This window comes from Suricata suricatta, chromosome 14 (assembly GCF_006229205.1).
Source record: "Suricata suricatta isolate VVHF042 chromosome 14, meerkat_22Aug2017_6uvM2_HiC, whole genome shotgun sequence".
NCBI lineage: Eukaryota > Metazoa > Chordata > Mammalia > Carnivora > Herpestidae > Suricata > Suricata suricatta.
In genome coordinates, this window is record NC_043713.1 from 67,660,034 (window position 1) to 67,680,772 (window position 20,739).

General features: G+C 46.1%; 1 protein-coding gene across 2 annotated transcripts in view; it reads right to left on the reverse strand.

Moving 5' to 3' along the window:
* Window positions 1-20,739, reverse strand: part of ASCC2 (activating signal cointegrator 1 complex subunit 2) — a 40,812-nt gene that overhangs the window by 17,662 nt on the left and 2,411 nt on the right. Inside the window, exons 2-8 of one of the 2 annotated variants that reach the window (XM_029921333.1) lie at window positions 17,667-17,764; window positions 11,329-11,487; window positions 10,789-10,959; window positions 9,557-9,686; window positions 3,752-3,819; window positions 2,689-2,799; window positions 1,526-1,638 (exon numbers count right to left, since the gene is read on the reverse strand). In XM_029921333.1, the coding sequence (XP_029777193.1) occupies window positions 1,526-1,638; window positions 2,689-2,799; window positions 3,752-3,819; window positions 9,557-9,686; window positions 10,789-10,959; window positions 11,329-11,487; window positions 17,667-17,747 (833 nt within the window). In that variant the 5' untranslated portion in view covers window positions 17,748-17,764. The remainder of the gene's footprint in view (window positions 1-1,525; window positions 1,639-2,688; window positions 2,800-3,751; window positions 3,820-9,556; window positions 9,687-10,788; window positions 10,960-11,328; window positions 11,488-17,666; window positions 17,765-20,739) is intronic. The other variant, XM_029921334.1, reaches the window with a different exon arrangement.

The window sequence follows — 20,739 nt, forward strand, 5'->3', positions numbered from 1 at the left end:
GGCAACTACTGGCCCATCCTAACCCCTTTCTTCCGGAGAGAGTGCTGATTGGTGCTTTATTCTAATTGGGCTTTATTCTAACATCTTCTGGGAGGCTGATCAGTCCTTATCTGATACTCACTGAGGAGACCCAGGAGGGGTCAGAGCACCAGCTGCTATCTCTGGCACATGTCAGCACTAGATAAATGTTTTGTTGAATGGGCAAGTACATGACTGAATGGACCGCCTGGTGAGTGGACAGAGTTGGGCAGCTCCCAGAGGCTCCTGCGAACGGTGGGGAAAGCAACAAACAGCCAGAGGCCACGGAGAACAAGCCAGTCCCTACTGTTGCTAGGCAACATGCAGGTTATTGGCCTAGACCTGTGCACCCCTTTCTCACCATACAAGGAACACATAGTTGCTTGTGGTGCTAAGTGGGCAAGGAAGGTCTCCCCCCATATCTTTCTTTACTCATATCCTCCTCTACAACGTTCTTCATCCTGGCAGGATCTTTCTAGAACTCTTTTGGATAAAAGCTTCTAGGGGCTCCCTAATGCCTACAGAATTAAGGCCCCACTCCTGGCCAGCAAGTTCAAGGCGCCTCACAATCTAACTTCTACCAACCTCTCTGGAGACTCTCGTATTACCTGCTCTTTTTCCGGCTGCCTCAGGCCCTGCTTCATGCCACTCCACTTCCCCGCTCTCCCTGGACACACTCTGGGCCTTCCCACCTGCACTCTGCCTGCCTGGAATGCCCTTCCTGCCAATGTAATCTTACTCTGTCTGGAAGGTTCCTGTTCATTTTTCCAGATCTTGCTTAAGAGCCATCTTGAAATCTCTTATTTCACCAGATGGAATTTTGCCTCCCTCTGTGTTCCCAGAGCACTTCATAATATGGCCACAACGGCTGTGAGCAAATCTGCCCGTTTCTTTGTGCGTGCTCTAGACTAGATGCTGAAGTTCTCAGACCACTTCTTCTTGTCTGCTCCTCCCTTGTGCTTGTCCACGACAGGGGCTTTGAAACAACAGAACTGAACTAAAACTGCCCTGTTCTTGGTTGGTGGGTTTTTTTATTCCCTCCCCTACCTAGTTCCTAGCCAAAAATGGGAATACTTCTAAATGCAGGCTCAGGGCGCCTGGGTGGCTCAGTCAGTTGAGTGTCCAAATCTTGATTTCGATTCAGGTCATGATCTCACAGTTCATGGGTTTGAGCCCTGCATCAGGCTCTGTACTGATAGCTGGGAGCCTGGAGGCTGCTTCAGATTCTGTGCCTCTCTCTCTGCCCCTGCCCTGCTCATGCTCTTTATCTTTCTCTCTCTCAAAAATAAATAACATTAAAAAAATAATAAAAATAAAAGTTAAAAAACTAACTAACTGACTAACTAACTAAAGAAATAAAATGCAGGCTTCACACAAGCAGGAGCCTCCTCTGTTGTCCTCACTGCTGCACGCCCAGGCTGCAAGAGGGCCTGGCACATTCTAAGTACCCAGTAAACGTCTGCTGACTGAGGATGTCAACTAGAACCTCTACTTCAGCCATCTGTACCTGTAACAGAAGTCATGTTTCTGGAAGGTTTGGCAAGCCAAAGGGAAGATATCCAGAAAGGCCCAGAGCGTAGTGCAGGTATCACAAAGGTAGAGAACAATGTCTTTTAATTCCTGTTGCCAAGAGAAAACACTGCATTATTTTCCTCCGCCCCCACACACAGTTCTGAAATGGGTCTGAGACAAAGTTGACATAAGCCAGAGGGAGCCAACAGGGGATACCTTGTGGAGGAAGAGAAACTGGATGTTTGCGCAAAGCCTGGGAGCACCGTCTGTACGAGTTACTCAATCTCCCTACTTAGGTCTTGCTACCTTAGCTCCAAAGGGCACTGACCCAATGAGCTCTGGAGTTACTTCTACATCTAGGATAATATGGTTCTCTGAGCCGAAGGAGAATCACCCCTGAACCTGAAGATAACGCCCGTGGTCCCACACAGAGAACACATTCCACTGAGGACAGCAAGAGCAAGCCCATACCCTTCGTACATTTTGAAGAGGCCAGAACATGGAGTGCCTTCTCATACACGTCCCTGAGTCTCTTGACAACATTAAAAAGGAGGCTGAGCAGTTGTTAGCATCTCTGTTTTATAGAGAAGGAAACGGATTCAGAGAGGAAAAATGACTTGCTCCCACAGTATTCGGTGTGCATCTTTATGAAACATGTGTTTAATGCCTAGTTCCTCCCGAGACTGGAAGCTCCAGGAGGGTAGCTCACAGCTGCCTCTTTCCTGCTCTCTCTCCTGTGCTTTTAGCACAAGGCCTAGGCTCCTTAAGTATCTATGCCTGTCTCAGACTGTAAGCTCTATGAGAGCAGGCGCCATGTCTGCTTTTGCCTACTGTTTTATCCTGAAGGCTCCGCACGTGCTGGGGGTTCCTCAGTATAAATTCGCTGAATGAATACAGGGCTCAATGAATAACATGAATGAGTTCATTGCGCTGAACTAAGTGAAGATGAAACCCCCATCCTCTGAATTCTAGTTCCCTCTTCTTTCTACTACTCCATAAAGAAGCTCCCAAAGAAAAATAAAAGCCTGCTGAAATGGTCTAAACCTGTGTGATGGGAAAAACTGCTTATGGAGTTGTATAAAAAGGGTCACCAGCAAGAGAAGAAGCTGCTGGGTCCCCTGCTAGACAAAAAGAGGCTGGGCTGAAGGGTAAACTCACCAGGAGAGGCATGTCACTGGGCGTCAACCGTCCCCTCTCCTCGAGCTTCTGGGGTGTGGCGCTGGCCCCGTCCCCTTGCAAACCACAGTGCTGGAGGATATTGCTAAAAACCTGTGGAACACAAGAAGAGGCTCTCCCACATCCTGTCAAGCTAACAGCTAGGACCCCCGACCTGCAGTCTGGGATGGGTGATCTGAAAACCCCCTTAGAATTTCTGGAATATATGCTAGTGTTCCCATGAAACCAGAGACAATGACAGGGTGCAGGGCAGAGTGGAAAATAAAATGGGGGTTATTCTTCTTACAGGATTGTGGTGAGGATTAAAAAAGCAAAATGTATGGAAAGCCCCCAGAATCCTGCAGATAGTACCTGAATGGATACCCTGGGCAAATGTATGGTAATAAATATTTAAGATACACATTCAGAAAAAAAAATATATATATGCATATATATATATATTTAGCAAATATTTTATATGTTTTGGATTCTCGAAAGATGGTAATTTATGGAAACTATAGTGAATCAAAGGCAAATCAACGGTGAGGAGAAAACAGAGTCCACCATAAAAACATGTAAGTCTTTACCTCACTGTACCGTCTTAAGTATGCTAGCACCTACCTACCCTGAAAGTTATCATGAATAGTGGAATCTCTTGGTAGTGGAATTATGGGTTAATTTTCCTCTTTCGGGGCTTTTTTTTTTCATAATTTACAAATTTTCTACAATGAACATTATTTTATAAAACAATTTTATAGAACTTTAAAGCTCTTATTTGAGAAACGCAGGTATCTGAGAAGGGTATCCTTAGAGGCTTACGGCTGTTGGCGAACAGCACACAATTAGAGCCGAGCTCTTTTTGTATGAGTGCTAGACAGCCCTTAGATTTCAGTTCTGTTCAAGCTGGGAAAAGGGCAAATTTGAAAGGGTGTGCTGAGGGGCAGGATACAGAGACTGGAGATGGGGCTGGAGAGAGGTAGGAAGCATTACTCTTGGGCTCTTCCAGGGCAGTCCAGGGGCACCACCAGGTTGGAGAAGGGATCTGGACAGGGCTGAGAGCTGGTACCTGAAGGATGGTGGGCATGGTTTCATCCAGGTCACTATAGTAACTTGGCTGCTGGGTAAAGATGTTTCCTGAAAAGGGAAGAGAAAAGTAGGAATTGGGAAAAGACAGCAGGGGAGGAGAGGACTCATTATAAATGGTTGACAGTATATTCTGTGACCTTTCTCCCTTTTCCTAAGCCTGTCTGCACTAGAGCAGTCCTGGCCCCAGGCCCTGCTGGCACAGAGCTTTGGCCCAGCCTAGAAACTTCCCCAGCATGAGGGAGGGACTTTACTCAGTACAATTTAACCTTTTAAGCACCTCTGCCTATTGAATTACATAAAAGGCCTGCCCTGGTCAAACCAGCTCACCCTGATGTCCACAGGGAGTGATCACATTTGGGCACTGTGCCTTGTATGACAGCATTGGCTTCGGGAATGGGGGTTAGTCATCCAGGAAAATTAGAAGATATGATCTCTCTTTTTTTTTTAATATTTTTTAATGTCTTTTATTTATTTTTGAGAGACAGAGAGAGACAGCGTGAGCAGGGGAGGGTCAGAGAGAGAGGGAGACACAGAATCCGAAGCAAGCTCCAGGCTCCGAGCCAGCTGTCAGCACAGAGCCCGACGCGGGGCTCGAACCCACGAACTGTGAGATCATGACCTGAGCCGAAGCTGGTCGCTCAACCGACTGAGCCACCCAGGTGCCCCAAGATATGATCTCTTTGCTCAAGAAACCTGGATGCTATAATCCAAGATTCCTGCCAAGCCACACCTCTAATAATCTGAGGGGACTCTAAGGAGAAATTTGTCTGAAAATTCTCTTACCCTCTGCTTTTGAATATGCCAGCCATATCAATCCATCCTCCTCCATGGTGACAGGCGTGAGAAAGATCTCGAACTAAGTTTACCACACACTTGCAGTTGTTCTTAAAAAACAAAGCTCCTTTCCGAATGTTTACTACCTCCAAGCACGGCTGCTGTGAGTGCGTAGGTTAGAGCATATGGTAACTGGAACAGTAACCAAGTGTTCCGGCTGCCCAAATGGCAAGGGAAGGAGGAAAAATCACAGCAAGCTAGGAGGCATGATGATGCAAAATGCCAACTCCCTTAAGAAGAGGCCAGGATTCTTCAACCCACCGTGATCCTAAAGTCTAAGGCTGGCTGACTGTCAGGGTGTGCTCATTTTATGAGTCCTTTGTCTTTGGGCAGGTATGTCCTTGGTTTCCTTAATGAAAACCCTGCAGCCCTTGCCCCATCCCGGAGGATTTGAAAAATCACGGAGATCAAAGGCCAGATGGGGCTGAGTGAGTAAGCAAGTCACTATGTAGCCGGACTTTCTGTAAACACTTTCTTGGACGCAACTTCACTGCTTGGTTTCAGAAAGCAGTGTTTTAGCAGCACGAGCTTGCTCAGTATACCCCGCCTCCAGATGGGGGCTGACCCCTCAACCTGGAAAGGGACTCCCTGACCATCTGTGTCCGCATCCTAATTTTGACAGCAGGGAGGGACTGAGCTGTCTCCCCACCAAGCTCTGTTCTTTCTCACAAAACCCTCCCATCCAATGGTATCCTCAAGGTCAAGTCAGAACTCCTGACCACAGCACTAAGGGCCATGTGACATCTGGCCTCAGCGGCATCTCCAGCCACCCTCTCTCTATTTCCTGCCTTGCATTCATCTCTCGCAAATCTTTAACCTCAGAGAACAAGCCCCATCCTCTCCCTCCACCTGGAGTGACCTCCCTGAGCTCAGTCCACTCTAAGGCAGGTGTCACCTTCTCCAGGCAGTACCTCCTGACCCAGGCATTAGGAGCAGGTCTCCGCCTTCACCCCATACCACCCGGTGAACCCCACCACACCCTGACCACCTGGCATGGGGTAAGGCGCCCTCTTATAATCCTTCCAGTGCTTAAGCTTGAATAACAGGGACGTTTTACAAGCATCAAAATAGATCACATTTCACAACTGACCCTTTCCTCTCCTCTATCTGATCCAGTGACAGTGAGGATCTGACTTTGAATTTCACAAAGAAACTGTTAAGAAGTAAGGGACAACCTTCTCAGGCTAAAGCGGTTCAGAAACCCAGAGGGGTAAAAGTAAAGGGGGGCGCCTGGGTGGTTCAGTTGGTTAAGCATCTGACTCTGGATTCTGGCTCAGGTCATGATCTCAGGGTTCATGAGTTCGAGTCCTGCATTGGGCTACACGCTGAGTGTGGAGCCTTCCTTGGATTCTCTCTCTTCCTTCCTCCCTGCCCCTCCCTTCCCTCTGTGCATGCATGGGCCCAATTTCTCTCTCCTTCCTTCCCTCTCACAATAAACAAACTAAAAAAGAAAGAAAGAGGGGTGCCTGGACTGTTCAGTTGATTAAGTGTCTGACTTTGGCTCACTCAGGGCATGATCTCACAGTTCATGAGTTTGAGCCTCACATCGGGCTCTGTGTTAACAGCCCAGAGCCTGGAACCCACTTCAAATTCTGTGTCTTGCTCTCTCTGCCCCTCCCCCTCCTCTCAAAAATAAATAAACATTAAAAAAATGTTTTAAAAGGAAAGAAAGAAAGAAAAGAAACCCAGGGTGAATGGAAGGTATTCCCAGAGAGATCAGTGCAGTTCTTGGTGGAGCCAAGGCCTGATGTACTCCTGCTTTTGCAAAGAGGTTCTAAGAGTCTAACTGAAAGGCCATGCTTCCAAAATTACACTTACTGATTCACAATATCAACCTTGAAGTTAAAGAAAAAATCTGGGTGTGTGTACAGGGGGCTGGGGATGCCAGAGAAGGACTGTGCTTCTGCCCAAAGGAAAATCAGGCAGTTCTCTTGTTCCTTCCTTTTCTCCCTTGTCAACCCTCTTACTATAGCTGATATGCTTTGCTCAAGAGCTTCTGTGGTAAGGAAAGTGGAGGCCGCCTCTTTGGGTTGGAAAGAGAGCTGCTGTGTGTGTGCATGCATGAGTGCAAGCATGCATATGCGTGTGTGTGAGTGTCTGCAGGCCCTTCCTCCATATCCCCCTCAAGGCACACACCCCAGCACACACACAATGAAGGGACTCCGGATGCCTTTCTTGTCCTCTTTTCCATTAACCACCCTCTAAGAGCTGAAGAAAGAGCTCTCCTAAATAAGCCAATTAAGGGTTCTCAATCTGGGGCTAAAAACATTCTAAAACACTCAAAATCTGGAAGGCGGTATGTTTTTCTGGGGACAAGATTCATCTGATTCTCAAAGTCAGTGACTCAAAAGTTTAGGGCTTTCTCACTCCACCTTACCCACCTGGAAATGCGGCCTGAAGTCCCCTCCCCCAGTATCTCATGCCCCACAGATCTTTATGCCTACACTCACAACCCACTCTACCCCCCATCCTGCCCAAAGGCCCTTTCCCTGTACTCGATACTAGTTTTCTCCAGAATTGTTCAGACTTTTCCCTGCAGCTGACCTCCCTAAGCACTGCTTTATTCTGTCTCTGGGATGTCTTCTTCTGCCCCAGCAGCCAAACCAGGCTCTCACCTTCAAACCCACACTGAAGCACCGGTGCCCTCCTCAGCCTCCTGTCACGCCCCTCCCCACTGGCACACTGCCAAATAAACCCTGACACCAGACAGCTCCTCCTCGCAGTTCCCATGGCCTCATGACACTAAGAGCTCACAGTCAGCAGGCACTTATCATGAGCCAGGCACCATGCCAGTCCTCACAACCATCCTATGAGGTAGGTGTATCATTAGTCTTCCCATTCTTCAGATGAGAAGACTGAGGCTGAGAGAGGCTGACTGACTTGGACAAAGTGGCACAGCCAGGAACAGAGCTGGGATGTGAATTGGGCAGAGCTTGCTTTCTGAGCCACCATGTGATACTTTTCCCCAAGAGCTAAAGGCTGGCACGGAGCCCTCTCCGAAACCGGCCCCAGCTCCCCCTCCCCATCTCCCGCTGCTGCCCTCCTGGCATGCTCTGCTCTAAACAGACTGGCCTAATAACTGTTGCTCTAACTAATCATGCCTGTTTTTGCTCACTCACCCCATGCCCTCAGTCCACAGTAACATTATCAAGAGTCTTTTTTTCTGGGAAAGTCAGAGAAATGAACCAATGATCGGGGAATAATTAGATTTGAACGGGAAATCAGAGGCTGTTCCAATGAAAAGGCTGGATGTGGAATTTCATATATATTATGCTCTGATATGGTTCTGAAAAATACACAGAGAAGACTGGAAGGAAGTAATCAGCAAATGATTGTCTCTGGGTGCACAAATTCGGTAACTGTTTTTCTTTTTTACATTTTATATTCTCCCCAAACTTTCTATATTAATATATATTCTCTTTATTATTACCTTTATTATTAGTAGGAAGGAAAAAAAGCAAGCCATTTCAAGGGATAATTTAGCTTTGTAATTGGGCATTTAGAAGACTATATCCTATAATCTCAGGGTGAGGAGGGCTGACAGTGGTGTCCTGGCTGAGCACCTCTTTGCGGCCGGCCTAATGCCATCAGCTGCGGGTCAAAGAGGAATCTACCAGCTGGAGCTTTTGGGTGGATCAGTCCATTAAGCGCCTGACTCTTGGGGTTTCAGCTCAGGTCATGATCTCATGGTTCATGAGATCCAGCCCCACATTGGGCTCTGTGACATCATCAAAAATAAATCAAAGAGAAATCCAGTGAGGCATTGTTCCCTCTGTCACATCCTAACCAAGTTCCAATCTCTAATGGAACCTTCCAGCCCACTCCTCCTCCTTCTTCTTTTTAATGTTTACTTATATTTGAGAGAGAGAAAGCACACGTGCACACAAGCAGAGGAGGGAAAGAAGATCCAAAGTGGGCTCTGTGCTGTCAGCAGCCAGCCCAATGTGGGGCTTAAACTCACAAACCACAAACGAGTTCATAACTTTAGCCGAAGTCGGACTTGGAGTGCCTGCATAGCTCAGCCAGTTAAGTGTCCAACTTTGGCTCAGGTCATGATCTCATAGTTCGTGGGTTCGAGCCCTGTGTCGGGCTCTGTGCTGACAGCTAGCTCAGAGCCTGGAAACTATCTTCGGATTCTGTGTCTCCTTCTCTCTCTAACCCTCCCCTGCTCACACTGTCTCTCTCTCTCTCTCAAAAATAAAATAAAACATTAAAAAAATTTTTAATAAAAAAACCCCAAAAAACAAAGTCAGACACTCAACTGACTAAGCCACCCGGGTACCCCTGGCCCACTGCCTCTTGATGGGATCCAACTGCTGAAGTTATTCCTTTCTCAACCCAAAAGAGTCCTCTCTGAACTCTGTCTCCATCTATTCTTAGCAACAATACAAACGATAATATTTTGGGGGCAACCCCATTATCCTTGAGGCAGGGAGGAATGAAGACAAGCACTCAAGAGTCAGGTCTATATGACATAAATCCCAGCTTGACCACTTATTAGTCATGGCCTCTCAGGCAAGTCCCTTATTTTAACGTCCATTTCCTTGTCTGTAAATAGTGGTGATTACAGTGTCACATCTCAGGGCTGCCGTGAGGATCCATTAAGATCACAGTGGAGGAGCACTCAGCAGAGTGCCAGGCCGCCAGTGAGCACAGAGGTTAGCAATCACTGCTGTTCCTACTCTCACCACCAAAGCAAACTTCCTCACTACTTCAACTGTTGGCATGTTCCTTGAGGGACTGTGTGATACAGTATTGTATCCACTCCCCCATGGCTACCTAGTTGCATCTTTCAGAGTTGATGCACATATCTGCAAGGTCAGACCCAAGCCCCACCCGCCACTGCAGCTCTGAATCCCCCTGTGCTCATCTAGGTACCACGTTTGGAATGTCTAGTTTGGCATGTGGGGGCCATCACTGTGCAGCCCTCCAGGCCCTGTGCCTTACGTACCTATCATCTTCTGGAGCAAAGGCGAGTTGCCTTTTCCAAAGAGCACGCAGAGGTCCAGGATCTTTGGGATGTCAAACAGGAAGTTATTGTAGAGGATTTCTCCAAATGCAGAGGGGGAAATGAAGTGTTCCTAAGGAAGAGTGCAGAGAGACAGGATGAGAGACTTTCCGAAAGCATGCCTTTGTGCAATAATAGCAAACTCACAAGAAGCAACAGGGGACTGGCTAATAAATGAAGGTCTGTCCATACTGAGGACATGTCTGGGCCTCATATATTGACCTAGAGTAATAGCTATTCTTCATTTTAATGTAAGAAGAAGCAAAAATACGCTATACAAAGTTGGTTGGGCATTCATCCTAAAATATTTATGGGCTGTGACACCTGGTTGGCTCAGCTGGTAGGGCATGGGACTCTTGATCCTGGGGTAATGAGTTTAAGCCCCACATTGGGTACAGAACTTACTTTAAAATAAAAATAAAATATTTACAGGTAGATTACCATGATGTTTGGAATTGTTTTAAAATACTCCAGAAAAAGAAAAAAAGAAAAAAAGAAAATTCAGGGGAAGAAAGAAAATAAGATTGGCAAAATATTGATAATTGTTGAAGCTGGTGATGGGTATTAGGATTCATTACATTTTTACATGTATTTGAAAATTTCTATACTACAAAATAAATAAAGGCAAGATCCTATTGTAAAAACAAATGTGTGTATATGCACGCGTGCCCACACACGCACACGCCGAAAGGCAAAAAAATTCCCTGAAAGAATATGCACCTTAACGGTGGTTATTTTCAGGGAAAGGGATTTTGTGGGTGACTTTACCTACAAAATATTTCTGTAATGCTTGAGTTGTTTAGAGACAGCATTATTTTTCAAATTGGGGGAATAAAAGAAAACATTTTTAAAAAGTACATACAAGTTCCTTGGGCACCTGAGTGGCGCAGTCCATTAAGCATCCGACTTCGACTCAGGTCATGATCTTGTGGCTGGTGAGTTCGAGCCCCACATTGGGCTGTCTGCTGTCAGCACAGAACCTGCTTCGAATCCTCTGTCTCTCTCTCTGCCCCGCCCCTACTCATACTCTCTTTCTCAAAAATAAATAAGCTTAGGGGCACCTAGGTGGCTCAGTTGAGTTAAGCATCTAACTCCTGGTTTTGGTTTGGGCGGGAGAGTTGGGCACAGAGGTGCTCAGTGTCGGGTGGCGCCCTGTGGCAGGATCAGGGGCTTACTTTGGATTCCTTATGAGTAGACATGCGCAGGAAAGTGAGGAAGACACTTCGATGGAGCCGTTTCTGCATGTCAACAACCTCAGGGGCCGGAGCCACCCACTCATCGAACTTTCGGGGCACATAGCGCAGATAGGAGTCCAGGCACTTCTGCAGAGTTTCATCGAAGACAACCTATGCCAGACAACAGAGCAGAGCAAGGATTTGTCACTGAGGCCCAAGGGCTTGTGAGTGGACTGTGCAGGGGCTCGTGGCCTACCAGCCTTGGCCTAAGGCAAACACTCCAACCCCATGGGACTAAGGAGGTATGAATGAGCCGAGGGCTAAACACAAGTTTCTAAAAATGACATGTTGGAAGGCGTTGTGTAAACATCATTAAGATTGTGATACAAGACAGAACAATCCAAACCACAATTTGCTGTTAAGGATCCAGTGTAAGAAGTAGAGAGAAAAGCATCTCCTAGGGGGAGAAAAACAACAACAGCAACCAACCAACGGCATGTCATGTGCTTTGTCTTAGTGTTAATTTTGATAGAATGTTACCTGGCACCAGAATTTATCGTGAGGCAAGGCCAGGAGCCAGTCGAGGTCATTGGCTACGAAGGTGGCGCGTTCCAGGTACTCCTCCACTAGGGCGGGAATGTTGTCTTTAGGGGGCGGTTTGTATAACACAAAATACCGGTCTGCCTTCTGCTCGGGGTGCTACGGATCCAAAAACCACGTGTTAACGTGGCAGAGGTTAGTCAGCGAGGGCCCATTTGCCAACCCACAGCAATGACAACACTTGGCTGTTCCAACCGGTGACCCTCCAAGGAGTTTTTAAGCATAAAGAACCAAGTGTCTCTAACAAAGGGGGCTTGGTTGCATCCAGGGAACACTAGGCAGGCATTCAAAACCACGTGTTTTGAAGGATATTTAATGACATGGGGAAAGGTCAAGGGAAAGCACGATATACACCTATTTAATATAACCAGTTTGGGGATTTTTAAAGAAGTAAATATATTTAACACAGGTTAAAAAACTGGCGGAGGGCAGGGAGAGAGTAACATCCCAAAGCTAATAGTGATTACCTTTGGTGGGGGGTAATTAGGGCTTGAATATATTTTCTAATTTAAAAACTTTATACATGTATTACTTTTTAAGTTACTGCGTAATTACACGAGGGAGACCTACACATCTTTTCTTTCAAAACTTACAACCCTACGGAGAGGGGGGGTCTCCTGGGACTATACTCCCCGTCCCCAGATCCTCCCATCTGGTAAGTGTCCCTGCAGACCTTTTCTAGGCTTTTAAGGGAAAATATACCCCTAGAAGGTATTTCAGATCTGTTTTCATCTTTCTTACATAAACAGTATCATACTGTATGTATCATGCTGCATCCTTCTTAGAATTAGAGAAAAAAAACCTCAGGAATTTTTTTTTCTTTTAAAGATGCTAATTCAGAAACGGCAGGTCTCAGCTTAGAATCACAAGTTCTTTCTTCCAACCCTTACCTTGTCATGAACAAACCTTATTTTGTTCACCTTAAAGAAGAGATGAGCTCAGTTTTCTCCTCTGACTACATAAGGGCTGCTTTCTCCAGGGGAAGTGGTAATAGGAGGAAGGCCGGGCAACATCTCAGCGGTTATCAATCATAATCCACCCACTTCCAGGTCTGTCAGTCCAGGGGGACGGGAAGATCATGACTGATTGGTCAGTTTTCTCAAGAACCCCCTATGCCTCCCTACTTACTGCCTGATGCAAGTCTTTAAACTATGGAGTCTTTGAGTCACACAAGGATTCCTTGGGGACCAGCTATGAGGTGGGTCTTCAGAACCCCTCTCTTTGAAATCAGAATATAAGGGACGCCTGAGTGACTCAGTCAGTTAAGTGTCCAACTTTGGCTCACGTCATCATCTCACAGCTCATGGATTGGTGAGCTGGAGCCTTGCATTGGGCTCTCTGCTGTCAACACAGAGCCTGTTTTGGATCTTCTGTCTCCCTCTCACTCTGCTCTCTCCTGCTCATTTTCTCTCTCTCTCTCTCTCTCTCAAGATAAATAAAAACTTAAACAGAAAAAAGGAAAAGAAATCAAGATTTATACAGTGGGCTTCCAGGTACAAATTTTTTGAAAAAGGGAATCCTGCTGACTGAAACAAGTTCAAAACTACTCTCTAGGACCTAAATTTATCTCCTTGATTTCTAGACTCTTTCACTCTATCTGTTGACATCTCCTTTCTTAGGTCACTTCCTAGGCAGGGCTACTCATTGACCCCTACTCCTCTGACAGATGTGTGCGCATACACACACCCTGAAATTCTACCTTCCTTGCAATCCTACAAACATTCACTGGCACACTGCTGTGTGCCATGTGCATGTTCATGCACATGAAGAAAATATCCGCGTGCTCACAGAGCCTATGCTCCAGAGGGACAGATGCACATCTAAGCTATCACGTGAGCACAAAACAGAGGAAGTGACAGCTCAAACCTGGCGAAGGGACCGGGGGAGTGCAAAAGGTGATTATCCGCACCTGGGGGACAAGGGACAATTTCCCAGAGCAGGCAGCATCTAAGCTGGGCCTTGGAAACTAAGAAGGATTCTTAGATGGAAGAAATGGTATTTTGTGAAGGGATAAAAATGGGCCATGAAATAAAAGGGACCTAGAATGCACTGGGTGGTGGGAAATAGATTTGGAGGAAGAGAACACTGAAATGGTGCTAATAAAAGCCACCACTTGAGCCACCTGGGTGGCTCAGATGGTTAAGCGTCTGACTTTAGCTCAGGTCATCATCTCGGTTTGTGAGTCTGAGTCCTACATCAGGCTCTGTATTGGCAGTGTGGAACCCACCTGGTATTCTCTCTCTCTCGCCTTCCCAGACTTGCACACATATATAGTCCCTCTCCCTCTCAAAATAAATTAATTTTTTAAAAAAAGCTTACATTAAAAAAAAAAAGCCACCACCTAACAAGGACCTGCCCAATCCTGGGCTGCTGAGTAGGTATGTCCAACAGCCTAGTTCTTTTTTATCTAAAACTACTTAAAAGGGAGATAGTATTCTCCCCATTTTACGGAGGAGGAACAAAGAATCAGTAAGGTTCAGGAATTTTGTTAAGGTCACAGGGCTAAGGAGGCAACTGAGGCAGGATTTGAAGCAAAGTTTATACCGCTGACCTACTGAATGACCTACAGCATCCATGTGCCATCCTGGTCTCCCTGCTTATCCTTCTGAGCCCAGCTCTGACCTTGTCCCCCCAACTCCCAACCCTGACTAGGTTAGGGGTTTACCTGGGTTCCCCCAACACCTGCCCTCTGTGCTTCCCCAACCACAGCACCTGCTTAACTGTATCAAAAGTATTTTGAGATCAGTGGTTACTGCAGATGGGGAGAGAAGAAAGAATGGAACACAGAAGGGCACAAGGAAACTTTTGGGAGTTGTAGAAATGTTCATTATCTTGATTATGATGATAGTTTTATGGGTATATACTAGCGTCAACACCAACCAAATTGTATACTTTAAATATGTGCAGTTTAGGGGTGCCTGGGTGGCTCAGTCGGTTAAGCACCCAACTTCGGCTCAGGTCACGATCTCACAACTTGTGGGTTTGAGTCCCATGTTGGGCTCTGTGCTAAGAGCTCAAAGCCTGGAACCTGCTTTGGATTCTGGGTCTCGCTCTCTCTCTCTCTCTCTCAAAAATAAACGAACATTAAATATGTGCAGTTTAGTGTACTTCAATGATGCCCCAATAAGGTTACATAAAAAGGGAGGGCCTGCCTTCTCTGTCTCCTCCATTAGCCTGCAGGTCTCTGGAAGCCATCTGGGCCTTGCTCACCACAGCATTCCCAGTCCCTAGAATGGTGTCTGGCATTGAGCTGACTCTCTGTATACATTTACCGGCTGGACAAAGAATGAAGGTGTGTAACGAAGGACCAGGTCCCACCAAGTTCTTTGAAGGATCTTGAATGCCAAATTCAAGAGTGGGGACTTTCTTCTGTAGGTAACAGGAGCCATGGGAGATTTCAGGGCAGACAGCAGCAGGCTCCAGCTGTACCTTCCACCCTGCAAGCCTGGCTCAAGTCCCACTCGCTCTGTGAAGCTTTCTGGACATTCTCTGCCCATCAAATTCCTGTTCTGCTTATCTTGATAAGAAACCATTTCATACAGTTCTCCAAATGTTCCACATATGTGAGTCCTGTCTTCCTTAAGAGCTCATTCACTCATTCTGGCCCAAGACTTAATTTCTTTTGGATTTTCAAGAGAACCAAGTGTGTGCTGTGTGCACGGTTAGCCACTCAATAAACATTAGCTCCACCTATCACCCTGCAAAGGCAGCGTGGTGGCTGTCCCTTGGCTAGAGAGCTCCTTGTCGTAAATTGGGACTACAGAGACAAATATATGGGGGTGCCTGCCTGGTTCAGTCAGCTAAGCATCCAACTCTTGGTTTCGGCCAAGTCATGATCTCATGGTTTGTGGGATCGAGCCCCATGTCAGGCTCTGCTCTGATGACACACAGCCTGCTTAGGATTCTCTCTCTCCCTCTCTCTCTGCCTCTCCCTTTCTTGTGCTTTCCCTCTCTTTCAAAATAAATGAATAAACTTTAAGAAAGAGAGAGAGAGAGAGAGACAAATATACAGTGGGTAAATATCTCTTCAGCATGGTCAATAAGACCACTCCTCAATCAGGCAGCCGACTCCCTCAGCTCATCCTTCTTCCCATCCTATTTTCCAGTTGAAGCTTCTGCCATTGTCACTGTTGTCATCATCACCATTATTGCATGCTTACTATGTTCTGGTCACACGGCCAAGTATGTGTGAGATTTAACACAGAGCTTGTGTGCCTTAACTCAATGATACTGCTTCCACCCAAGTCACTGGGGTTGGTGTAGGAGTCAGGCTCTCTCAAGACTCCAGGACAGTAGGTACACTGGGGTCCTCCCGCCAGGTGCATCCTTCTCCCACTGCTCTGCCCAGCGAGTGCTTATTCCCCCTTCAATACCTAGTTCCGAACCCCTCTCTTTCAGGAAGCCTTCTCTAGCTGTGCATGTCCCACCACCACTCCCAAGACCTCCCTGCCCGACACAGTCCTTCAGGCTGGGTCAGTGGCTTGGGCTCTGCACTCATATCACCGCCTGGACTTCTATCACAACCCTGATCACAGAATAGAGAAACTACTGGTCTGCTTTTCTCTTAATCCATACACCCCTCAAGGCCAGAAACCATGACTTTTTTCTCTGTAGCTCCAGCATCTGGTACAAAGCCTGGCTGGAGTTTTTCACTCATTTACTGAATGTTTCTTGAGATAAATGCACCTGGCACTGGGAAACAGAATGAAGAGAAGGGACCAGGTCCCTGTTCTCATGGAGCCCACAGCTTAGCAACCCAGGTATTAAGTACACGGGGTAGGACTGAGGTGGAAAATCAGAGTGAACTACTTAAGGAGTCAGTCTCTACCACGCCAACAGAACTTTCTGTGTATGTGTGTGTGTGTGTGTGTGTGTTTTAATGTTTCTTTAAATTTATTTTGAGAGAGAGCGAGAAAGAAGCACAGAGCCCAATATGGGGCTTGAACTCACAAACCATAAGATCACGACCTGAGCTGAAATTAAGAGTCAGACGCTTAATTAGCTGAGCCACCCAAGCACCCCAGAACTTACTGTGTTAATGGAACTGTTCTATATCTGTGCTAACAAATACAGTAGGCATTGACCACATGGGCTATTTTAAATTAACTAAAATTAAATAAAAAATGCAGTTCTTTAAACTATCCACATTTCAAGTGTGCAATCCCTACATGTGGCAAATGACTACTGTACTGTGGCTACCATACTAGGTAGAACAGTTCTAGATTTTCTGATAAATACCCTCCTGACATAAGAAGGTTATGAAAACAAACCCGCAGGCTTTCTAGCATTAAAGGTTAAGGGTATGAGGGTTAGTCTAGCTGGGCTCCCATCCTGGCTCCCCTGATTTCCTAGTTCTGTGATCCTGAACATTTAGTGTCCTCATCTGTAAAATGGGGACAATCAAGATACCTACTCATAGGTCTATGGTACAGCTTAAATGAGATAATCCAAGCAAAGTATTTAGAAAGGTTTGGCCCAGAGAAAGTGCTCTACAAATATTAAGTCCTATTACTAAAGAGTAATTGGGAAATAATAGGCAGCCATCCAGAAAGCAGGAAATAAAATACCACACTCTTGTTTCCCACGACTTTACTCAAGCCCCCTAGAAAATACTTCCTCCCACCTTGTTCGAGGAAGCTCATATTCTTGGGAAAACAGTAAGTGGGTGTGGTGACTCCAGTCCCCACGTCTGTCTCCTGCAGCAGCCTGGCACCTCTCCGCAGCCCTAATCTCACTCTGCAGCTAGTAATCAGCACGCTCACAGCCTCCTTATTTTTCAGTCTCCCAAGCCCTGCAGAGATGGTATGTGGCAGGTGGCGCTTCTCAGCCCACTGCAATAAAAGACAGAGCCTGACCTCTGAAACTGGTGTTCTCCCTGAAGCGTGGATAATAGGTGAGATAGCTCTGAAAAAGGCCCACCTGAAACCTGAACACTTCCCGCAGGGTCAAATCCCCAAACCCGACTTTGGGCTGGATCTTTTTTCTAGGCCAGCTCAGGTTGAGTCAGAACTGCCATGAGACTCTGATTCAAAACGAAATGCTTTGGAGAAAAGGTGGGGGGTGGCAAGATGGAAAATAGTACTCAAATTCAAGCTGCTGCTCAGAAAGAAAACTTCTGCAACTGGGTCTGGAAAGACCTAGTAGTGTCCCAAGCTACTGAATTACTGACTGTGGCCCTCGGGTCATTCTTGGAACAGATAAAGGAGGAATTTGCTTTTTGCTTCTGAAATTGCAAGAATGATAATATCAGGCTGAACGGCCTCACGATACCGGCTCACCAGCGCTGGAGAAGTCCTCAGTTTTCCTGTCTTCAGGTCCGTGTGGGTGATCTGGAGTTGGTCCAAGGGCAGAGATGGCATTGTGCTGCGTGACCCTCCTGTATGGAATATGGATGGGAAGAAGAGAGCAGACACATAGGCTCCTGGTGAAAGGGGCCTGCTCTGGAACTGATCCCAGAGCCAGGAAAGAAGCTTCACCCTCTGGCCTCAGGAGGCTCCTGACTTTGGCCTTGAAGATCCAGTTCCTGCTAATTCAGACGAAGGTGACTTTTCTGCCTAATGCAGTTCTCAACTGAGAAGGAAAATACTCCCCAAGTGACTTCTGATATATTCCCACCCGCTTTGTGTCATATTGGCCAAAAGCACATAGATTATTTTGGGGAGCGCTCAGTCAGATGGGCGTCTGACTTCAGCTCAGGCCATGCATCTCACGGTTTGTGGGTCTGGGCTTCACATGGGGCTCTGTGCTGACAGCTCAGAGCCTGGAACCTGCTTCAGATTCTATGTCTCCCCAGCTCACACTGTCTCTTCTCAAAAATAAATAAATATTAAAAAAAGTATATAGATTATTTTCATTATGGCTCCAACTCTGTGGTCCCTGTGAGCTCTGTGAAGACAGTGCCTGGGCTCTCTTTGTCTTGCTATCTTTTCCATGACAGGCCTGGTACAAAGTTGGTCTCATCAAATGTTTGATAAGTGACTCAATATGAGGGCACTTTTCTTAAGAATTCTAACCAGATTGGCAATCTTTTGAGGGAATGGAGTAATGAGCCTTTCCTCACTTATACAGCGTTTTAAGATTTTACAACCTCCTTAGGCTTCAGGGAAAAAGGACATGGATGAACAGAAGGACCAGAGAGGACAACGGAATTCACAGAAAACTGCCAGTGTGAGCTCTTTTCTGCAGGGGCCCAAACCCACCTCAGCATCAGTGAATGGCAGATATCATGTCTTTTGTCTTCCCCTCCAATGTTCTTTTCATAATTCTACTTGGCCTGACCCACAGAAGGGACACGCATATTGGCTGAATCATGGAATGGAAGTGAGTTAGGCCCCTAATTCACTAATGGAAGACATCCCACAAAGGCCAGCACAGTCTCAGAACAACATAAAGACACTGAGGCTGGGATAAGAAGACCATCTATCACCTCCTGAGAACCTCACAGATGAGCTGAGGGGCTCAGTCAGTTATGAGTTACAGGGTATCCTGTATCTCAGATATCAGGCCAGGCCCTGGTGTTATTAAGACAGACTGGGGGCACCTGGGTGGCTCAGTCGGTTAAGCATCCGACTTCGGCTCAGGTCATGATCTCACAGTTCATGGGTTCGAGCCCCACGTCGGGCTCTGTGCTGACAGCTAGCTCAGAGCCTGGAGCCTGCTTTGGATTCTGTATCTCCCTCTCTCTCTGACCCTCCCCTGCTCGCACTGTCTCTGTCTCTCAAAAATAAATTAAAAAACATTAAAAAAAAAGAAAGACTGATAATGCAAGGTCTCTGTCCCACAGAAGCTTACAGTCCAGTAATTATAATGATAATGGCGGCAGCAACATGCTTATCTCATGCTGGTGCTTTTCCTAGGCCTTTTCTCAGCATTAACACGCTTGGCATATATTAATGCTCGTGACAACTCTAAGGTTGAGTCTATTTTCATCCCCATTTCATCAATGTAGAAACAGAGGCTTAAAGAAGATGAGAAACTTTCTCTAGGACTCATTTAGTAGTTGGTGAAGCTGGCTGGCTCTTAACCATTAGCTGTACTGAGTCTAGGGATAGTGTAGTTGAACTTGGGTGTTGCTGTCAGGAAAGCATTTCTAGGAAGCCTAAAGGATCAAGAGAGCCTGAATAGAGTCTTGATAGTGGAGATTAGTCAGGAAGAAGGGTGTTCCAGGCAGAAGATATAGCAGGAGCAAAGGTAAGGAGGTAAGAAGCAGCTTGGTACATAAAGAATGTTAGTTCATGGGCTGCTTTAAAGAAAGACTGTGAAGCTATCCATTCTAAAAGGATATAAAAGAGAGAGTACCACTCTGTCTAGTTCTCAAGGCTAATTCCAGCTCTAGAATCACAGTGGATCAGACACATGCTTCCTGCACACGTGAGGTGGCTTCAAAATAATCATAAAATGAAGTAATGAAAGGGGCGTGGGTAAGTTTTTACTTTGCAAAACATAGATAATGTACACATATTGCACATACAGTATTTCTAATCAAGTTACTATCTTATAGCTTCTCACAACAACCCAGTTAAGGACAAGGATTATTATGTTCAGATGTCCAAAGAGGGACTCTGATTTGCTCAAGGCAGATATATTAGTGGCCAAGTTGAAACTGAAGCCCAGACCTTCTGCCCTGGCATCTGGGTCTCTTATGCTGAACATACTAAAAAAATTTATTTCCTAACCCCCTTGTGATGCTGGGAGGGCAGCTGGAAACACCATGGGTCTGCTCACCAGTACAGAATCTAAATGACTCACAGGCCTCATTCTTTCCATATTCACCTTGCAAAGATAGTTGTGGGAGTGTCCAACATAGGGACCTAGGTTGGGGAAAGAGCCATAGTAGGTGGTGGCTCTTTGTCCTTTAAGTTCCAAGCCCCAAAGGCCAGGCCAAGATGGGTAGAGACAGCTACCCAGTTTCAGAAGAAATCCACTCATACAAGCCAGTGCCTGTAGGGTGGTTCAGACCCAGGCTGGTGTGGTGGTTAAAAGAGAGCTTTCATGTATGCATGTGAGAGGGTTTTCTTTTTTTAATATTTTTACATTGTAGTACTTGTTTTGCTTGTTGGGGGTGTTTGCTTATTTAATGCATTCCGTCAAGACCAGAAATTACATGCTGGTTTTTTTTTTTTTTCCCGTAGGAAGTGTGTCTTGGGTTTTTACCTTATTATTTTCTTTACTTTTTTTTTCCTCTTCTTTTTTTGGTGGTGGGGGTGGTTATGTTTAAATGAAGTTGCTTTTACAACACCAAAGACTTAATCATCCATTTCCTACATAAAAGGTAGCTACTTTTTTGCATGGACCTCAAGCATATTGTAGTATAGAGGTGGAATTTAAGGAAAGGTATTAAGCAGGCTGTGT